Source organism: Penicillium alfredii (assembly GCF_028826965.1).
Source record: "Penicillium alfredii strain IBT 34128 chromosome Unknown utg000012l_segment0_segment0, whole genome shotgun sequence".
Taxonomy (NCBI): Eukaryota; Fungi; Ascomycota; class Eurotiomycetes; order Eurotiales; family Aspergillaceae; genus Penicillium; species Penicillium alfredii.
This window is the reverse complement of record NW_026622709.1, coordinates 1225261-1244466: the sequence shown is the minus strand read 5'-3', so window position 1 is coordinate 1244466 and position 19206 is coordinate 1225261. Positions and strand designations below refer to the sequence as shown.

The 19206-nt window shown below is 52.6% G+C and overlaps 8 protein-coding genes across 8 annotated transcripts; 3 read left to right on the top strand and 5 right to left on the bottom strand.

Annotated features, from left to right (window-relative positions):
- Nucleotides 1-45: 45 nt before the first annotated feature.
- On the top strand, nt 46-1132 carry NUU61_010001 (ER membrane protein complex subunit 4; the record flags this gene model as incomplete). The annotated part of the gene is made up of 4 exons (XM_056660526.1): nt 46-200; nt 256-583; nt 657-1003; nt 1057-1132. The coding sequence occupies 4 exons, from the start codon at nt 46-48 to the stop codon at nt 1130-1132; spliced, it is 906 nt and encodes a 301-aa protein (XP_056507024.1).
- A 430-nt stretch (nt 1133-1562) lies between these two features.
- bna5-1 (kynureninase) lies at nt 1563-5065 on the bottom strand (the record flags this gene model as incomplete). The annotated part of the gene is made up of 6 exons (XM_056660525.1): nt 1563-2828; nt 2900-3170; nt 3489-3858; nt 3919-4399; nt 4464-4810; nt 4876-5065. 6 exons carry the CDS (start codon nt 5063-5065, stop codon nt 1563-1565), a joined length of 2925 nt encoding a protein of 974 aa, XP_056507023.1.
- A 267-nt stretch (nt 5066-5332) lies between these two features.
- On the top strand, nt 5333-6466 carry NUU61_009999 (HesB/IscA family protein; the record flags this gene model as incomplete). The annotated part of the gene is made up of 2 exons (XM_056660524.1): nt 5333-5659; nt 6092-6466. 2 exons carry the CDS (start codon nt 5333-5335, stop codon nt 6464-6466), a joined length of 702 nt encoding a protein of 233 aa, XP_056507022.1.
- Nucleotides 6467-7220: 754 nt separating this feature from the next.
- Nucleotides 7221-8748, bottom strand: NUU61_009998 (putative eukaryotic translation initiation factor 3 subunit EifCl; the record flags this gene model as incomplete). The annotated part of the gene is made up of 2 exons (XM_056660523.1): nt 7221-8342; nt 8440-8748. 2 exons carry the CDS (start codon nt 8746-8748, stop codon nt 7221-7223), a joined length of 1431 nt encoding a protein of 476 aa, XP_056507021.1.
- A 690-nt stretch (nt 8749-9438) lies between these two features.
- On the bottom strand, nt 9439-9907 carry NUU61_009997 (uncharacterized protein; the record flags this gene model as incomplete). The annotated part of the gene is made up of 2 exons (XM_056660522.1): nt 9439-9453; nt 9626-9907. The coding sequence occupies 2 exons, from the start codon at nt 9905-9907 to the stop codon at nt 9439-9441; spliced, it is 297 nt and encodes a 98-aa protein (XP_056507020.1).
- A 99-nt stretch (nt 9908-10006) lies between these two features.
- Nucleotides 10007-12247, bottom strand: NUU61_009996 (putative C6 transcription factor; the record flags this gene model as incomplete). Its single annotated transcript, XM_056660521.1, has 5 exons — nt 10007-10430; nt 10493-10846; nt 10904-11136; nt 11357-12043; nt 12092-12247. Coding segments are annotated over 5 exons (1854 nt in total), but the record flags the coding sequence as incomplete, so codon positions are not given.
- Nucleotides 12248-15445: 3198 nt separating this feature from the next.
- Nucleotides 15446-16888, top strand: NUU61_009995 (branched-chain amino acid aminotransferase, cytosolic; the record flags this gene model as incomplete). Its single annotated transcript, XM_056660520.1, has 3 exons — nt 15446-15860; nt 15976-16610; nt 16718-16888. 3 exons carry the CDS (start codon nt 15446-15448, stop codon nt 16886-16888), a joined length of 1221 nt encoding a protein of 406 aa, XP_056507018.1.
- A 371-nt stretch (nt 16889-17259) lies between these two features.
- Nucleotides 17260-18693, bottom strand: NUU61_009994 (AAR2 splicing factor family protein; the record flags this gene model as incomplete). The annotated part of the gene is made up of 1 exon (XM_056660519.1): nt 17260-18693. One exon carries the CDS (start codon nt 18691-18693, stop codon nt 17260-17262), a length of 1434 nt encoding a protein of 477 aa, XP_056507017.1.
- Nucleotides 18694-19206: the final 513 nt, after the last annotated feature.

Here is a 19206-nt window from a genome sequence, read left to right as displayed (position 1 = left end):
TCCGGTGGGATTAGTTTCTTCGTTGGTGCCCGTGCGATCAATCACATGCAGCGGGATATTGGAGATCGACGAGGACAAGGCGAGAGGAGCCGTGTAAATTCAGGCGCCGAAAAGCAAAAAGGGCCGGTTGGGCTTCGTGGAGGGGACCGGGTAGTCGAGAAAAAGGGCAGGATCGCTTCAATGCACCACGACTGGGGCCCGTTCGGGAAAATCGGATATAGCAATCATCGAGTGAGCATTGCTCAGATCATGCAGAAAGAAGAATTCGAGCTGGCTTGAAGGGAAGAGAAAGATCCAAGTCGAGGGAAAGGAGAGTTGCGCCAAGGCGGAGTGGGCGCGGAGGGAACTGCCCGTCGTGCCCCCGTCATCACTTCTCGTCCTGCTCTCTTTCCACGTCGTCTTCCACACCAACCCCAACAACAAAACCACCCCCATCAATCCCATCATGTCGCAGGCGGCTCTTCCACCTCCGCCTCCGCCGCAATGGGCTGTCGCGATGAACTCGCCGATGCCGCGTCCTTCCAAGGCGGCGTCCAGCATTGCCGACCCACCGGGGTTCTCAAGCAGCCGGGCAGGGAAACAGGTAAGCCCCTCGACCGGATTTCTCCAAAACATCCCTGGGGTCATATGCTGACCTGATATGTTATTTTTTTCAGCGCCAGCAGCAACAGCAACAACCCGCCGCGAAGAAACCCGAGGACACCGACTCCCTGAAACTGAAGAAAGCGTGGGAGATCGCCATGGGCCCGTCAAAGCAACTCCCCATGAACGCCATCATGATGTACATGTCCGGGAATAGCCTGCAGATTTTTAGTATCATGATGGTGTTCATGCTGTTCAAGGGTCCCATCCAAGGCTTGATCAATACCAATGCTGTCTTCGCCAAGTACGACACTGAGACGACACATTCGCGTATGCTGGGCGTCAAGGCAGTCTATGTGCTGATGCAGCTTGCCTTGCTGGCGCTGGGAATTTGGAAGGTCAATGCGATGGGCTTGTTGCCGTATGTTGCCTCCTTTAGTGTTGGCCATCGACTTGAGCTAACATCGTCTCCAGGACTACGAGATCAGATTGGCTGGCATGGGAGTCGGAACGGGAGCCTCTGGAACGATCTTACTTTGCCTTGAGATGATGCGGTGCAACTATCAAAGAAATTGCAGAAAAATAAATCGAGCCACAAGAATTGATTTAGAGCGAATCTCCAGGCCGCAGATTGTGCCTTTTTCTCTTGCAAGACTATTATTGATGTCTAAGTGTGTATATTGGAAAGCATAATCAGGGTTATCGATAAGTTTGACATGCTTAGCATGTTTATTTCATGGATCTTGAGTAGTTCTTGAAGGGATAGGATCTATGCGAGCCTTCATGAAAACCACTTTGCTTTAGATAATGTGCCTTTCCCGGCGACTATAAAAGCCTTGTGAGAGATCTTATTCCGGTCTAAGCCATTTTTTTGGGCACGAGGTGTTTATCTTCTCATGAACTCGTCACATTCGATCTATGTGCAGGCGACAAGATCTACTGAATGTATGCAATCGAATCATCCCAAGTCCTGGTCGGTATCACATTTCCACCTTCCGGATCTCCTCTTTCAATCGGCGCTCTTCACGCCACTGGGGACCCCTGCGAATCACAAATAGCAGCAGTGGCGAGGTACCCAGCATCACAAGGGCAATAAACGTAAAACACCAGCCGCGGCCCATAGCCGCAAGCATTGGATCCACAAGCGCCGTCGCGCCCGCGCCGAGCAGGCAGCGCACGAAATTATTAGCGGCAGTCGCCTTGGCCGCCTGCGTCGGATATAGATCCACCAGCAACGTACTAACGGTATTGAAAGACCCCGTCAGCGTCAGACCCATGACAAAGAGAATAGTGGTGGGTGCTGCGAGATGGATCCCGTAGTTCAGAAACCAGCCAAACACCAGAACGCTGAGACTTCCTATTGCAAGCAGCGGGAACGCAATCTGAAGACGGGCTTTCTCGATAGGAAAGTTGCGCAGATCTGTGTGGCGGTTCATGACCATGGGGAAGTTTAGGCTCTTGGCGATGCGCCGGTAGTTATAGTCCAGGAACTTGCCGTTGCCAATCGAGGCGATGGTGGCGCCGAGTCCGAAGGGGATGTAGCAGAGTCCGATTTGTAAGTCGTTCAAGCCATACAAGTCATTGTAGATGGAGGGAATGGTCGCGCTGACATCATAGAATCCAGCGAAGAGCAGCGCATTGCAAAATAGAATGATACTGGTATCTTTCTGGAACACGATAGCGAGTGTCTGGAAGGGATTTGGGAACTGGAGCTTCTGTTTCTGCTTGGCTGAATGCGCTGGGGAGGTTATGCTCTCGTCACGGGCTTTCCGGGATTTGAGGTAGCTGATCAAGGACATGTTCCATTTCTGTGGAGGCAGGGAACCGTCTCCTACAACGCCCCGCGCGGTTTCAGGAAAGAAGATCAAGAAAGGGATCATGAATGCGCCGGCAAAAATGACGAGAAACCAGAATATGGCTCGCCAGCCGAGGTACTGTGACAGTAGGCCACCGATTACCGGTCCGACTGAAGGGCCCATCAAAGAGCCGGCTGTCACAAAGCCCATGTACGAGCCTCGCTGGGACGCGGTGGCCACGTCCGAGACTACACCCGAGGAGAGGGCAATGGTGGTGCTGCTCCCAGCACTTTGAAGGCATCGCAGGACAAATAGCGCGGCATAATTGCTTTGCAGGGCGAGGCCGATGTTGGCTGCAATGTACAAAGTGAAGCACACTATGTATGCCGGTCGTCGCCCGGCTTTGTCGGCGAAGTCGCCAATGAACATGGGCGAGAGCCCTTGAAAGATCTGTCACATTCATATCAGTCTCGATCCCAAATATATACGATACCGACATTGTCTCGACCGGGCTGCCTCACCATGTAACTCGTCAGAGTCAAGTTGATTAGCGAGTTCGACACTGATAGGTCTTGTGCCAACGTATTTAGAGCAGGAAAATAAATCTGCGAGGACACGGGCGAGAAGAAGCCAGCCCACGATGCCATGAAGACAATATACCACCGCTGGGTTTCTGTAAAAACCGAATAATCAACATCAGCGACATCCCCGCCATGACTCCTCCCACTCGTATGCGGGCCCACTTCAGGATCTGGTGTAGGAGACCCCGTTTCTTTCTCGAGAGACATCGTTCTCAGAGACAAGCATCACGCGTGAAGATTTAAGAGCAGATGAAAATATTAAAAATCTGCTGGACTGAATTCGAGCCATTCGCCCGCATGTGGGTTGAGTCCTTCGTTGCGGAGTCTGTGCCGAGAGCCGAATCTTGTCATTGACAATCTTGGCCGCGCTAATGCCGACTCCACCGAGTACTTTGCCAGTGGAAAACATTTGTTGATTGTATAGTTCAATGCATGACTCATATTCGTGTGATGGCATTATCACTGCGGCTGAACGGCTGCTCTACATGCCTGCAAGAAGATCAGACAGAATTCCCATACTTCCACATACGTATTGTAGAGAGGCGCCGGGGCAACCCGAACAACATCGGGCTTTCTCTCGTCAACCACTACCCCATTCTCTTCCAGATGATGCAAAACACGGTCTAACAATCCCGGCGCGAGGCGGAGGCTGAGCTGAGCACCACGCTCGGCAGGGTTTGATGGCGTGATAATGGTGAAGGGTTTGTCTGCCGAGGGTGCATCCAGTGGGTATTTTAGAAGGAGATGTTCCAGATACCCGGTCAAGTTGAGCGATTTCTGTCGAATATCCTGCATTTTCGCCCGATTGAAGATTTCCAGTGAGGCAACGACGGCATTGATATCCAGGACAGAGGGATTAGACAGCTGGAAGCCAGCGGCACCGGGTTGTGGGGTGAATTCTGAAGCTGTCAGCTCTGCATCTCACTTGCATTGGCCTTATCGCCCCGGCAATTGCTTACTGTTTTCCATGTTGAATCGGGTCTTGAGATCTCCACCCCACCACCCCGAAAACCGAGGGCGAAAGGTTTCCTCGCTGTCGGCCTGCTTCTCATCCACACGGCCGTGTCGCTCATGGACAAACAGTGCTGCCATCCCACCCGGCCCGCTATTGAGGTACTTGTAGCTACACCATGCCGCAAAATCAACTTTCCAGTCATGAAGGCGCAAATCCACGTTTCCAGCCGCATGGGCACAGTCCCAGCCGATCAGGATGCCTTTCGAGTGCGCGTGTGCCGTGATCCGTTCAATATCAAAGTACTGTCCTGTGTAGAACTGGATGGCCGAGAGAAGTACTAGTGCGGTGCTAGAGGCATTATCGTCAATCACTTTGAGGATTTGCTCCGTAATCAGGGTAGGGCGGTCGAGGTTCTCGGGCTCAATCAAAACCATGGCATGCTTGGGATCAAAGTTGTGATGACGGATTTGAGATTCAACCGCATACTACATCATAAATATCAGCACTGGTATTTGAATGATCGGTCAAACCCCAAGGATGCACACCTACATGGTCACTGGGAAACGCCTTGCCCTCCAAGATGATTTTATACTTCTCTTGGGTCGGACGGTAGAAGCTTGCCATTAGCAGGTGTAGATTGCCAGTTAGCGTCCCCATCACGGCTACCTCTCTTTGGGAGGCACCAACAATGGGCGCCATCAGCTTGGAGCCGGCCGTGTCGACGTCCACAAAAGGAGGGAGCAATTGGTCGTCATGGGGCACAAAATGGCCAGTCACGCCCTTGGTCGCCCAAGCACGTAAATATTGCTCAATATATCGACGAGTACTGCGAGGCTGGAGGCCTAACGAGTTGCCGCAGAAGTAGATGCATCTTGGGTCCGAGGCATCGTCGCTTGCTTGTCAACAGTCAGTACTAAGTCCCGCAGGAAGGGTTACCTGGTAAAGACGACTGGAAACATACCCCCATCTGTTGCCAGGCTTTTCCGTTTCAGGTCCTTCTTCGAGGGAATGATAAATTCCTCCCGGAAATGCCGAAGAGGATCTTGCGCGTCGAGAGCTTCCGCATACTCCCTCGTGTACGCTCTGACATCGTCAGTGTATGGAAGCGGAGGCCCGCTCTTAATATCGCGCAGATGCACTCGAGAGCCCATGACTGAACAAACCAGGGCTATATAAACGAATATGCAATAAAAATACAAATGAAAATGAGGCCGTCGCAAAGAGCGCCATTCCCCCACCACTGCCGATCGCTGCCTTTTCTAGCAGTGGTTCTGCCGCTATCTGCCGCCCGTCGCGGACCAATGGCGTCACTGCCGAACTGACTAATTCGCCGTTCGTCGAGGCCGACGATGTGAAAGATTACAAAGTTATCAGTTCACTCTCGACACTCTCTTTGACCTTCCTTCAGGACACTCATCATGTCACGTCCATTCATATCATCAACCGCTCGACGGTTATCACCCTTCCAGCATTGCCGGCAGCTCTCAACCTCCCGACCTGCCTGCCGTCTCTCCGCATCCTCCGGGAAACTCACTACTCGCCGGCCAAGTTCTCTAGCAGCATCCCCCGCGTTTCTCACTAGACCTTCAGCGCCGCGATCCTCTACGCCTCTTTCTCGTTTCTGTCAGCGCTACGCCTCTTTCTCTTCCTCGACCATTCGTCCAGCAACCAAAGTCCTACAAAATCCCAGGACCGGAGACGAAGGCCAGGCACTCGTGATCGAGATCTCACCTCGGGCAGTTGAGGTAGGTTGAACAATGTTTCTTTCCTTTTAGCGCGCGTTGTTGCTTTACAAGGCGCATGGCGGCAGCGGACAACACTGCCTATGGGTATGGGCAGGAATAAATGGTTGTATATGGGATGCGCGCTGGTTCAAACTCCGGCCATGAGGCAAGGGAGCCAGTGCCAGTCCCAGCATGAGCCATTATTCCGAGTCTCTCTAGCACATACGACCACAGGGTGTGGAGAACAGGGCTTCCCGTCCGCTCAGCCGTACTTAAGCCACACGCCGGCCAGTTAGTAGTTGGGTGGGTGACCACCAGCGAATCCTGGCTGTTGTATGTTTTTCTTTTTCTTTTCTTGTTCATTTTTTTTTTCTTCGTGTTATTTTTCGTTTCTCTTCTTTTCATAGTCTTGATATTTTTGTCACTTATATATGGTTGAACTAACAATAACAGCGCCTCCGCGAAATCACCGACCCATCCTCCTCTCCCTCCGCCACAAAGGAAGAGAACCCCTATCACCACCTGCGCATCACCGTCACCAGCGGTGGCTGCCACGGTTTCCAGTACATGATGTCTCTGGAGTCCGCCTCGAAGATCGACGCCGAAGAAGACACCGTCTTCGAGGGCGAGGCCGACGCCTCTTCCGAGTCCACATCACATGCCGCCGGCGAAGCCAAGGTCGTTATGGACGAACCGTCTCTTGAGTTGCTGTCGGGGAGCACTGTCGATTATACTACTGAGCTGATTGGCAGCCAGTTCAAGATCGTGGATAATCCGCGTGCCTCGAGTAATTGTGGGTGTGGGACGAGTTTCGATGTCACGGATTAAGGGGGGCACTTGGACTGGGCAAGTAAAACAGATGGTGCTTTTCTTTTCTTCCGGTTCTTTTCTTTTCCCTTTTTATATGTACATGATATCACTTATTGCTCATTGGACGGATAGATCAATCGCATGGTATACCCCCTCTTCTCTCATTTTCTCTTGTTACGAGGCTGGAAACCAAATTTGCATAAAGATAGAGCTATGTCATCAGGAGTCTAAGTTTACAAGTCGAAATGAATATAAAAGAGTATCTCATTGATCTAGTTATTTCATCAAGTCTCTGCTTTTCTCTCAACCATGAAATCAACCCTCTTCAGGCAGGAAGAACCCACTTACTCCCTCGACAGGAAGCAGAAACAGCAGACCAGGGAACATGAGAAACATCAGACGCCCCAATAGATAGTGCAAGAGTTCAAACTTGATTTTAAATCCATGATGCAGCCTCGACACCCGAAGCCCCATGGACAGGCAAAACACAAACAAGGAAAATGGTGGCCATGGAAAAGAAAACCAGAAACAACTATAATAAGGGACAGAAAAAAACAATACTCGACAAAAGTTAAAGGGGGGGGAAGAATAAGCAAATAAATATGAAAGAAAAACAAAATCATCTCATGTCATGATTCCTTCCGGCATGCATCTCTCTCCAGGCGTCTCTTTTTTGTTTCATTCTTTTGTCCTCTTCCCTGGATACGCTTTGCCAAAAGATGATTTCATGCGACAGGCAAGCGGTGTCCAGGAAACGGGAGGATTGACATTTCTAGTAGACACGGGCAAGGTTCCGCAGGTACCAGTCTACGAGACGGCGGCCGGCCTTGGTTTCACTGACGTGGATCAGGTCATTCTCCAAAGCGTAGTCGAGGTCGTTAGCAATGACAGGCTCGCCATCCAGCAGGCCACCCTCGACCCAGCGGATCTGGCGGCTGCGTTGCTTGTTGACGAGCAGCCAAGAGCGCAGTTGCTCGGGCTGGACCTCGAGGAAGCCGGCAAGCTTCTTGAGGTCCATGGTAGTGTAGAGCTTCAGGTACGAGCGGATGGTGGGGTTGAACAGGGTGTTCTTGACCTCGTCCATGAAGATGGCGGTGTGGTGATCGACGGGGTCGACGTTGAAGGCCGGGTTTTCGAAGTCGGGCGGCGTTGGGCTGATGAACTTAGGGCAGGCGGAGCGGAACAGCTCCTCAAAGACAGGCAGGGCCTCGGGGCCGCCGCGCTGCATGCGGTAGAACTGGTCGCCGTACTTCTCGCGCACGGCCGAGTGGATAGTGTCGTCCAGGCGGGTCGGGTGCAGGGCCACGCAGATGGCGATCAGGGCGTACATCTGGTCGTTCTTCTTGGCGATGGCGTCGTAGCTGTTGCCACCCTTCTGGAAGTTCTTCGTCCGCGACACGTACACTAGGATGTGGCTGAACATGCGGATGGCGTCGGCGTAGCGCCGCATCATCATGTACGAGAAGCCCACGTAGTAGTACGTGGTGAAGTGGGCGGCCATGACTCGCGCGAACATGGCCTTCTTGTTCATCTCGATGTCATCCAGCGTCTTCAGAGCCAGGCTGAAGTCGCCCAGCAGGCAGTGCACGCGCAGCAACCCGATGATCGAGAAGTAGCCCAGCATCTTGTACAGCGGCCGCGATCCGTACTCGCCCGCGAACGCCATCGGGTCCTCGCCCCGCTTAATCGCCGCCAGCTGCTCATTGATCTGGGATCGCTGGATGAGCGAGTACAGCACGTTCAGTACCGAGTAGCAGCCCCATGTATTGGGGTTCTCGCGGAGCAGCTGGGCCTCCTCCTCGTTGGACCCGCTGCGAGCAACCCGAGTGCGGTAGCGGCAGAACGATTCGAATTGGTAGATGAACTCGTCAATGACTTCCCAAGCCCAGTTATACTAATGCAAAACACGGTTTCGTTAGTCTCATCTCCAGTTTTGCCAAGCTTTTTTTTCTTCCATTCATCAACAATGGACAGAACAATGGAACACCTACCGAGGGAACCTCCAGATCCACGGGGCCCTCCGAGTTCAGAATGTAATGGAAGAGACTGCAGTAGTTGTCGTAGCTCGCGAATTTGGTCTCCAGAGTGGCCTGGTATTCCAGTGGGGTAGCGGCGGCGGCCAGCTGGGCCTGGAGGTCTTGCGTCTGGGAACCTCCACCGAGAGATGTCGTCCGGTCCAGCTCGCTCATTCCATCCTCAAAGTTGACCTGCTCACGGTAGTCGTTGACCAGAGCCTCCTCCTCAACATCGGACTCGTCGTTCAGGTTGGGACGCGCATTGGCGCGGTCGTCGTACGACATGTTTGGTAAGGACGGAAGGGGGAAAGAAAAGAAAGAGAAAGAAGAAAAGAGAGCAATGGAATGGGGGGGGATGAAACGCCGAAAAGCGTGGGGAGTCGGGGGCGGAATTGGAGCACGTCCGGAGCGTCGGCCTGTGGGATTTGCCCAAAGAAGTCGAATTTTGAGGGTTTTCGCTTGGGCTTTGTGCTTATCTTATCTGCACACAACTTGGAGCTGACTCAGCTATGTCTGCCTATCTTGGAATTTATGCATAAGACCTATTGGACCGTTTCCCTGTAGGTACTGGGTACCTGGCCTGATTACTTGGTCCTGCACATACTCTGTGTACCCTCTACTCGTCCATTGAACTAAAGTTTTCTTGACATTGATGCATCCCACATGGAATCCATTTCCAGAGGCCACGGAGCTTGAAAAAAATAAGTAGTTAATTCATTTTATATCTTATATCTTAAATTTTAAATTCTAAATTTTCAATCCAAAGATCGTTACTGCTCTACACATAGGGGCCTACCATGTATGAAGGCTTACTGTAGGAAGCCAGCTTGAAAATACTTCGAACATACATACGGGTTCCAAACTTTTATCTACAAAGCATAATTCTACCATTTCCCCTGTCAATAACTTCCCTCTTGCTGACAATAATAGTCCACCTTCGAAGCTTATTCTCCCGTCATAGCTCGGCAGTTTAGCTCAATCCTCGTTGGGCTGGCAGCAAGCAAACCTTGGAAGGATCACAGTCGAGTCAAGTCCAATCAGTCTCTCACAGCACACGCAGATATTTTGACTGTGAGCAACGTCCCCTCTCAAATCCCATTGCTTGATGTTTCGAGTGGAAGGGAGACGGAAAAGATCTCCGGCCACACGGGTCTGCACATACAACGGTCCGGGAAGGACCTCCCGTCCAACTCGATGCCACATCGCCCTTCTTCGATGAGCATCCCAACTTGAAGATGGTCTTGACACTTTTACCGCACTCAACTTGACCCACTGGAGTAACGATGCAGCTCATGGTGCTGACTTTGTTAGAATGACCCTCGTTGGGCTTCCAGCAAACCTTGCCGGTCAACCCTACGCGTCGACGATTCCCCTCCACACCGTTCTCGTGGCTCCATTTCTTCTCGAGAAGTGCTCCGTCTAGATTGCCACAGCTATGCATCATCGCGACTATTGGCAAACACCATGTTCGACTCGTTCCACACACGCTATGGCAGGGCGAGCACGAGGCTAAAACAAAAGAAAAGGGCTACCATCACCGCTATTACGGGTCGATACCCTTCCAGTTCTCTGCATCATTCAGGATGTTGATGGCTTCTGGAGGTAGCCTGAGGGTCTGACTCTGCGCGAGAGATTGGATCCTCTGAATCGTCACGGCTGCTCCCTGAAACCTTTCACTGAGAGCCACGGCAAACCGACATAACTCAATAAATGCCTGTCTCGCCCCATCGCTATTTTCCAGCTGCCACACTAGCACTCGGAAACAAAACTCCGTGGCGTCGACTATCTGGCTGGGGATATACTTGAGCCCATACGACTGACGCTGGATACGGAGACACTGAGCCATCTCCTCGGCGAGTTTGCTCTGGTACCGCTGCAACTGTTTCCAACGAGCCGATACCGGTCCCCGTTGATCACGGCTAGACAGCATGTGGTGGAGAGCTATCATAGCTTGCAGGCATTTGATGCTTCGCCACGGGTCAGCATCTCGAACATAACAGTGATCAAAAAAGGGTCAGAGCACCCTTACCGTACGACGAGTTGCTGAGGAGTGAACTCCTTTGCCATCCGTGACACATTGGCCCAGCTCTCGAGGCATTGCTGCAGACGATTATAAAGCTCAATTGCTTTGGCACTTAGGACATCCGAGCCGATCGGTAGTCCTTCACCTTGATCGAAAAAAAGCTCCTGGGTATCCACCGTGATATTGGTTAATTCGGCTAATAACTCCCTGGTTGCGGGGAGACAGGCAGGCTGTTTGGTATATGTGATATGGTTGGACCGCGGATACGGAATCCACGGTACATCCTCGTCGCCTCCTGAATTGACTCTTGATACAGGCCGTTCCAAATGAGCCCCCTTTTCCAGATCCATGGACATTTCTCTTCCAGGGTTGTTAGTGGCGCGTTGGTCCTTAAGTTGGGTCACAGGCGCTACTTACGAGTTCATGTTAAAGATGCCCCAGGAAGTGATAGCATGGACACGTTGCATCTCTGGTGATATGCTTTTCGTGGATTGATGTAACACCCGCGGAGCTCCAAAAAACCCCATACCCTGGGCTATTTGGACAGCCTGCCGGAGCATCAGCCAGGCCAGTTCGATTTTTCCTTGACATTTCAACCTGCGAAGGCCTTTAGTCTCTTTGCCAAAGACGAAAATGTGCGACGGGCTGATCTGTGGATAACATACGCACGGCACATGAACAGAAGCGCCTGGACATTCGCTAGTCTGGGGCGGCCTTCCTCAGCTCGCCATAGTCTTTCGGCTTCCAAAAAAAGGCTTTTCCGCGGGAAAACGCATTATCAGGAACGAAGAGGACATCAGGGCTATCAGAATAAGCCTGTTGGAGTCAGAACAGTTGCTTTCCTGTGATGGGGGCCTATGGGCATCGTACGCTTGCCATCGATAAGAGGCTATTAACCAAGAGTGGCGTGCAGAACTCCGAACTCAGGTCTTGGAGCTTCATATGCTCAAGAAAAATGGTTTGGTCGACGAATTGCGCACATGGATGATCCCATGTGAAGTACAGCGAAACAAGATGCGAGACTAAAGCCTCGTCATCGGTAACTTCCGTCCATGGCCTCGCTGGCACCATGAAAGGGGGGTTATCGCATAGGCTTTCCAATGATATACGGGCATACGGGCTCGACCCTGTCTGCGAGCCCTCTTTGGGATGGGCCTCATCTGGTGAGGTTACCTCTGTATCCGAAGCCGATACGACCTTTGTGTTCAGCTGGCCAGTATTCATCTCCATAGGATGGTCCCCATCTTCCGAAATTGCCAAGTGACTTGTCGCCGACAGTGTCCCAGCGTCTTCGAAGGTAGTGGCTGAACATCCTACGGCACAAGCGAGCTCCTGCAGCGAACGATCGTTTTGAATCAGGTTCATCACCTTGTCTATCTCGGGTTGATCCGCTGATCGGAGGGTACTAAGCAAGGAATCGAGCAACTCTTTGTAATTGCTGAGCTCCTGGATTGTTCGTTTCACGGCGACTTTGCGTCGAAGATCTCGGCTTGGGTCGAAATGGCATTCGGTGTTGGAACTTCGGCACGCTTTACATGGCTCCGGGGGACCAGAACACTAGATCAAGCAAACCACTCTGGTCAGCACTTGCTCTCTTAGGGTCACATTGCCTGATTCACCTTTCGTTTCGCCGCTTTGCAGGCCAGGCAAGCTGTGGAATTCTTCTTTGGCCGAGTAATCGCTGTCGACGTCTGCGGGGCGAATATTCGTGGCGGCCCCGGAGCCAACGGTTGGAATTGTCTGTCGTGGTGGCTCATCTTCCTATATAGCAACAACCTCTTCTTTGGGATATATGGGACTTGAACCATCGAGTCTGTTCAGGTTGGCGTTCACAGGTCAATTCCTGACTATGCAATCTGCCGGTTATCAGCGTCTGATACTTCTCGTCACCACGATGACCAAAGCAGGCTGACCGTTCATGGCATTGCACGACACCCCTACCTATGGTTGTCTCTCCAGCATCCGATTGCCTAACCTCTCGGGGATATGGTATCAGAGGGAATATTTCATGTTGGACTCCGCCCGTCTCGGTACGGGAGGTTGTTGCGTTATATCCTCGGCAGGCTAAGGGGAGGGGGAGCAATTGTCTTGAAGACCAGTTGCAGTGATCGGCGTCTGCAGGTGGCAAAGAACCGAGGGGGCGAAAGAAAAAAAAAGAAACAAGAAACAAGATTGAGGGCCAGAAGGATGAGAGAGGGCTCGTCTCTCTGGCAAACACAGGGGTTCGCTCGTCACACAACCAGGGTGCTCCAGTTGGTCCGAGATTGAATGCCACGATGATAGGAAAAACCGGGCTTAGTCGCTCGCAACTTCCACCGTTGATGGCATGCAGACGGGAAAGGGGGCCTCCATCAATACGCGACTAGTCTCTAGTCAGCGTGAGATTGGCATCAAAAGCCCAAGTGCAACCCAATCTGAGAGCCGAAGACGCTAAGGCGGGAGGGGAAAAACACCATCAAAACACGGCAATACCGAGCAAAGGCGAGAGATACAGCAGACCTGGTATTGGAGGGAATTGATGCGAAGGGTCTTTTTTTATTCCAATGAGGCTCGGCAGGCCGCGACCGAGATGATAATCACTAAACCAGCCCATCCTCGCTGGCCCGTGGGATGCCTTCCTCTCTTCGTCGCGAAGGTCGGCTCCTTCCGGTGATCTTGTTTGCTTCCGACGCACGGCGCCCCTTCCAAATGCCGGCTCACAATTTCACTCGCCCATGTCCAGAGCTTGCTCTATCAGCCCGTGTCCACCTTCCTTTCTCCAGTAAGATACACCGGCGAGCCAATGGTATGGTTCATAAACAACGGGTTATTGCCTTTGATGTCATGCCTTGTCGAATCAGTCAATGATTGACGGTCATGAACGGACTAACTACTTGGTAGCGTACGCACTCCCAAAAACACCACTTGGGCAATAGAAATCAGGTCTTCTGGAGGCACCCCCAGACGTTGGACATCGGGGTTTTGTACGAAGTGGCGAAATTCCAAGGCCCTGGTTGATGGGACGACCACGAGATCCGCCACACAGTGTGGTACACAAACCCCTGTGCTGGGTATGGCAGAGCAGGTCTTGGGGGGGGGGGGAGGGGGACATTTTCCGTTGGGATACACTCAATGGATCGACCGGGGAGAGGGAGTGTGACTGCAGCAGGATCAACGGGTACTTTTCAATACTTTGACAAATGCTCTCCCGCCCACTTTACCCAGACAGGCATGAGCATCGGGTCTGAACAGCCCCTTGGAAATAGATCCCCCCGTCCACCAGCAACGCCACGGCTGTTAGGGTTATACCCGCCGAATCGACTGCTGCTTTTTGTCCCCCCCTGGCTAACTGGCTCTTGGCGTACGACGGGGACATGAATGCTGCATCCTGACGGCCTTGATGAACTCATGTATCGGAGGATCACCTAATGCTAAATGTTCTATATTGTCACGTCCGTCACACCTAGCGTGTATTTTTATGCATGCCCGTTCCGGCCAGGCTGTCAGACTCCGCAAGGCATGAGACTGGTTCTGGACCACAGCCGACTCGATCTGCGTCTCCTGAGCTGCATCTGCTCACCTCGGTGGCCATGTAATGTTGGCCCGAGAGAGTGGGGGTTGGCCCATCTTCTGGGATCGTGGCATCTAACCTAACAGGATTGTTTCGCAATCCCTGGTTCACCTCGTGAAACGGTAGGAAAGGTCGGAATTTAGATCCGAGGTGTGTTGCCACACATAGGCACTTCCCTTCCCCCCAGGGATATGTCACTGTTTGGTACAGGGGACCAGTGGAGAGGGATGGCCAAGCCTGCATTCCCTTTTCTCCCAAAAAAGAGACCGCCAAAAAGAAAAAGAAAAGAAGAAGCCCGTTGCAAAGCTGGCCGATCTGCATGGCGTTCATGGGCAGATCGCTTATGTCACCCGGAAACAACAGCCAGCCATTCACGAGCGACTTTGGGTCTGGAGACAACGGATGGCTTTTTCTCCAGCTCCCTTGGCTGAGATATTTCGTTCATCTCGAATCGATGTGGGGACCGCTACTCGGCAGCTTGCCCGTATTCAATCAAATCCACAGTCCCTCTTTGGCTTGAGTTCGTTCCCAAGCCTCCAGCACGGCTCGGTACTGCAGGAATTGTCTTCGAGGGAATACTTAATCTCGACGTCGCTGTCCTTTCTCCTTTCTTTAGTGAGCTATTACGGTCAATTTCTAGCTATCTTTCTTTCTATCTTTTTTCTCTTGTCTTCTTGACTTGCCTCCAGAGTGATCTATACTGCAGCTTATCAATCCGCAAAGAACTGATCCGAGAAAAATGTCTCTATGTATGCGCCCATCTCCAGTCTTATATAAACTGGCGCCCAAATTCATTTCAAGTCATTTCGAGTCGCTCTCTACTAAATATCAAAGATAGACAGGACCCCCTGATGGCCCCCATACTTCCTGCCCGGCTATCATCGGCGTGGGGCCGATAACCACGCAGAGAGACTTATCAGAGTTTCTCCCCTCCGCGCTGTCATCGGAAGGGCGCAGGATTCAGGCGTGCATACACCACGCCGAAGTCGCAATGTCTCTCTTCGAAGTAATATGCGTAATGAAAAAGAACTGGTTCGATATTCCGGTCGGTGTGTACTCGTCCTTTTTTAGAGGCAAATTGGTCGATGGGAAGAAGTCGCGGGTCTTTTCCGCTCGGAAAAGAAATTTCACTCTCGAATCTCACGTCCCACGGTCCGGGGCAAGCCGCGGGTATAAGATTGATGGTTTCTGTTCTTCTCAATTTCTTTCTTCTTCTCTTTTCTTGTGGAAACCCCCCTCTATCAGGGCAATTTGTCTGCTTATTCCTCTTTGCTTGCCAAGCATACCCCAATTGACATTGATATACTCCCATTTCTACTGAGTAGTGACTCACCACACCCCACTCCCACAGACAAAACACCACCTCCCCCATATTCATTCAATTGAACCTCCTCGAACATCTCATCACGATGGGATCCACCGCCCCAACCAAAGCCGAGCTCAACGGCTCCAATTTCAAGATCACCCGAACCACCAGCCCCCGCAAGGTCCCGGAGCCCGGCTCAGCCGAGGAACTGAGCCACTCGCACTGCACCGACCACATGGTCACGGTGCGGTGGACGGCCGCCCAGGGTTGGGAGACGCCCGAGGTCAAGCCGTACGAGAACCTGAGCATCCCGCCGACGGCGTCGTGTCTGCACTATGCCACCGAGTGCTTCGAGGGCATGAAGGTGTACCGCGGGTACGATGGTAAGCTGCGCCTGTTTCGGCCCGACTGCAATGGCGAGCGGCTGAATACCAGTGCGCAGCGGTCGTCGTTGCCTGGGTTCAAGTTTGAGGAGTTGAAGAAGCTTGTGGCGAAGTTGCTGCAGATTGATGGACCGCGTATGTTTCTTCTCTCCATATCCGGGGGGGGGGGGGGGGGGGTGTAATTTATATTATATCCTCGATGTATACGGTGATTCACATCTATATATATGGTTATACTAATACACACCAGGCTGGCTCCCCAAATCCCGTCCCGGCTCCTTCCTCTACATCCGCCCAACAATCATCGGCAGCGGCCCACACCTCGGCGTACAAATCCCCAAAGAAGCTCTCCTCTTCATCATCGCCGTCCCCTGGCCCGATTTCACCAAACTCAAGCAAGACCAAAACGACGACTCGTCCGCCCCCGCACCCAAGGGCCTGAAACTCTTCGCCTCAACCCCGGACGCCATCCGCGCCTGGCCCGGCGGCTTCGGCTGGGCCAAGCTCGGCGCCAACTATGGCCCATCCCTGCAGGCGCACGGCAAGGCGCAGGCCATGGGCTTCGACCAGATCCTGTGGCTGTTCGGCGAGGATCGGCAGGTGACTGAGGCCGGGGCTAGCAATTTCTTCGTGGTGTGGCGCAATGCGCAGTCGAATCAGCTCGAGCTTGTCACGGCGCCGTTGGAGAGTCAGCTTATTCTGCCGGGCGTGACGCGGCGCAGTGTGTTGGAGCTTGTTCGGGAGAGGTTTTCTACGGAGAAACAGCAGGCTGAGGGCTCGTCGCTTGCGCCGTTGCAGGTTGTGGAGCGCCCGTTGACTATTCATGAGATTGAGACGGCGTCGAGGGAGGAGCGGCTTGTCGAGGCTTTTGTGTCGGGGACTGCTGTATGTGCTTACTCGTTTCTTTCCTTCCATTTCTACCTTTGCAGGTATATCTTATGTTATACTTATGTTTGTGCTTATGCTTTTGGCGTGCTTGCTGACTTCCGCAGTACTTCATCACCCCCGTCGCTATGATCCGCAACAACGACCTCGATATCAGCACCCTCGGCCAGGGTGGCAAGCCTGCGGGCTATGCTGCCCAGATCAAGTCTTGGCTCGAGGCTATTATGTATGGCAAGGAAGAGCACGACTGGAGCTATGTCATCGAGGAAGAGAAATAGACATATAAACTAGATAGATCTGTTTTGGGGGTTGGGCTGTTGCATCAGCAATTTCCCGCCTTTTCATTGCGGGTTGGGAATAGGTCTTTTCTTTGTATATAGATTTCGAGTTAGATTGATAAAAAAGATCTTGGCTTTTTAAGAAAGTAGTTATATCGTTCAACTTGTATCTACGTCACCGTGTAAGATGCCATTCGCAACCCCGGGGATATATCTCGGTGAAGCTAGATTAACGGAGGGAATTAGGGCTATATGTCCCACATCAACAAGAAAATACTCACAAAATGAGGTCGTATATTAATGTACAAGTTTGAGATATGCTTGACCGTTAAAGTAGGTACCCCTTCATCGATGGGATCAAACGCTCACGTCTACCCACCCATTTCTGTATCCTGCAAATTCCCATCATCCGGCATGCCACTTCCACCCAAATCCACAACAAGCGGAGCATACTCGCCCGTCTCCTCATCCTCATCATGCCCATCCATTTCCAATTCGACCTCCTCACCATCTTCAAGCTGGACCATACCGCGTCGGACAATAGCCTCGCGATGCAGTTCCCAATCATACTCCTCTTTAACCCAAGCATCCAGCTTCTCGAGCTCCGACTTCACAGCTGACTGGACATCGTTCCCAAGAATTTCATCGATCGAAGCCCGCAGTTTCATGAGCAGCTTGCGAAAGAAGTCTCCCCCCTCGTCGCCGTCGATCTCAAAGATTCCGCCCTCGACGTCGTCGCACCGCTGCAGCTGCAGTGACAACAGCCGAAGCACGTCGCTCATGAACCCTTCTCTATCCGTGATGGCTTGTTTGGATGTCAGGATTAGCTCTAGGAGGCGCTTCCACTGCTGCAGACACGAGTAGTTCATCATGGTCAGAACCATGAGGAACGTGAACTGCAGTTCTCCGAGTAATTGTGTTTCGCCTGTCTGGCCATCTTCCATGGCCTCGGCGGAACACCGGTTGATTAGGTCCCCGAGCGCCCAGGAGCGGTCTTGGGCAGCCTCTGTCCGTTCCCGGCCCACGGCGCCCTCTCGCCATGTCCGTTTCAAGTCGATGGGTAGAAAGCCAAAGGCTCTTTCTTGTTCGCCGCCAGTTTCTGAGACTCCGTCTGGTCCCTCTGTTGATGGATCCAGCCCGGGGATATTATCTGCGTCACGACTGGCAGTACTAGCCGTGGTCACAGCCCAGCGTGGACGCCCGTCCACATCCAGCTCAGGACTTCCCACAATCCGGGAGAGGAGGCTCGGCGATATGCGGTCCGTGAGACCCTGCCAGTCCCGCCGACCAGATTCTTCAGTCTCGCCGTCCTCGTCCTCGTCCTGCTTCTGTACAGTCTGTCCTGATCCCGGCTGAGCAGTTAACAGGGACGGCGACACCCGACTACGATACCGGAACAAGCCCCCGCTCTGCCAGGTTGCGCCCAGATTCGCTTTGTAGCGCATGGCCTCCTGGCGATCGGCATCGCTACCATGCTTCAGTGTATCTAGAGCCTCGGATTCCGAGCTCCATCGCCAGATATAGATCTCCGGGGTTGTGTTCTGGCTGTGCGCCGCGACCAGCGCAGTACTATCATCGCGGCCATTGCCGGCAGTGCGGAGATCACCGACATAGAACCACGCTCCGCAGCGCAGCGACAGGCTCTCTGTTGTCCCCGTATAGAGGAAATGCCATCCGTGGGGCAGATCTCGGATTCCGTGGAAGTTGGTTGTCGAGGTGAAGGTGATGAGGTCGATGCCGACAAGGGTTTTCGGGGGTAGCTGGGGGAGGAGAATGGTCGAAGACGGCTGGAGGAGGGGAGGCATGGTTTCTGGTCAGAATTCTGGGAGGGATTCAGAGCTATGCGGCTGCTGTGAGATGGGACGGGTCCGGTGAATCCGGTCAGAGTGTGGCCGGCTGAGTTGCGGTGTTGGGATGTCAGCACTGCGCGGAGTGCGTAGGTTTCGGACTAGCGACTGGGCATTGTGTATGACAGGGCTGCGAAAGAGAAGGGAATCATTAAAGGTGTTGCTGAGTGAGAGTCCGAAGGTTCCAAGTTTTCGCGCGTTGAAGCAAGCCCCGCCACAGCTCCCCACATTCAACTACGCAAGACAGCCCTGCAGCCGTGGAGCCCTACAGGGATTGATATTTACCAAGACCTACACTACGCAGATTTACAATTGAGCTGTCAGAGCGACACAATACTCAGATCCAGTTATTGATTCAGTCGTCCAAGACTCCCTAAGTCAACAGCCTAAACCTAAGAACAAATTTTTCAGGGTATGAAAAACAATGAAGACCAGGCAATAAGGGCCGTTCTTCGCGTTTATTCCATCCAC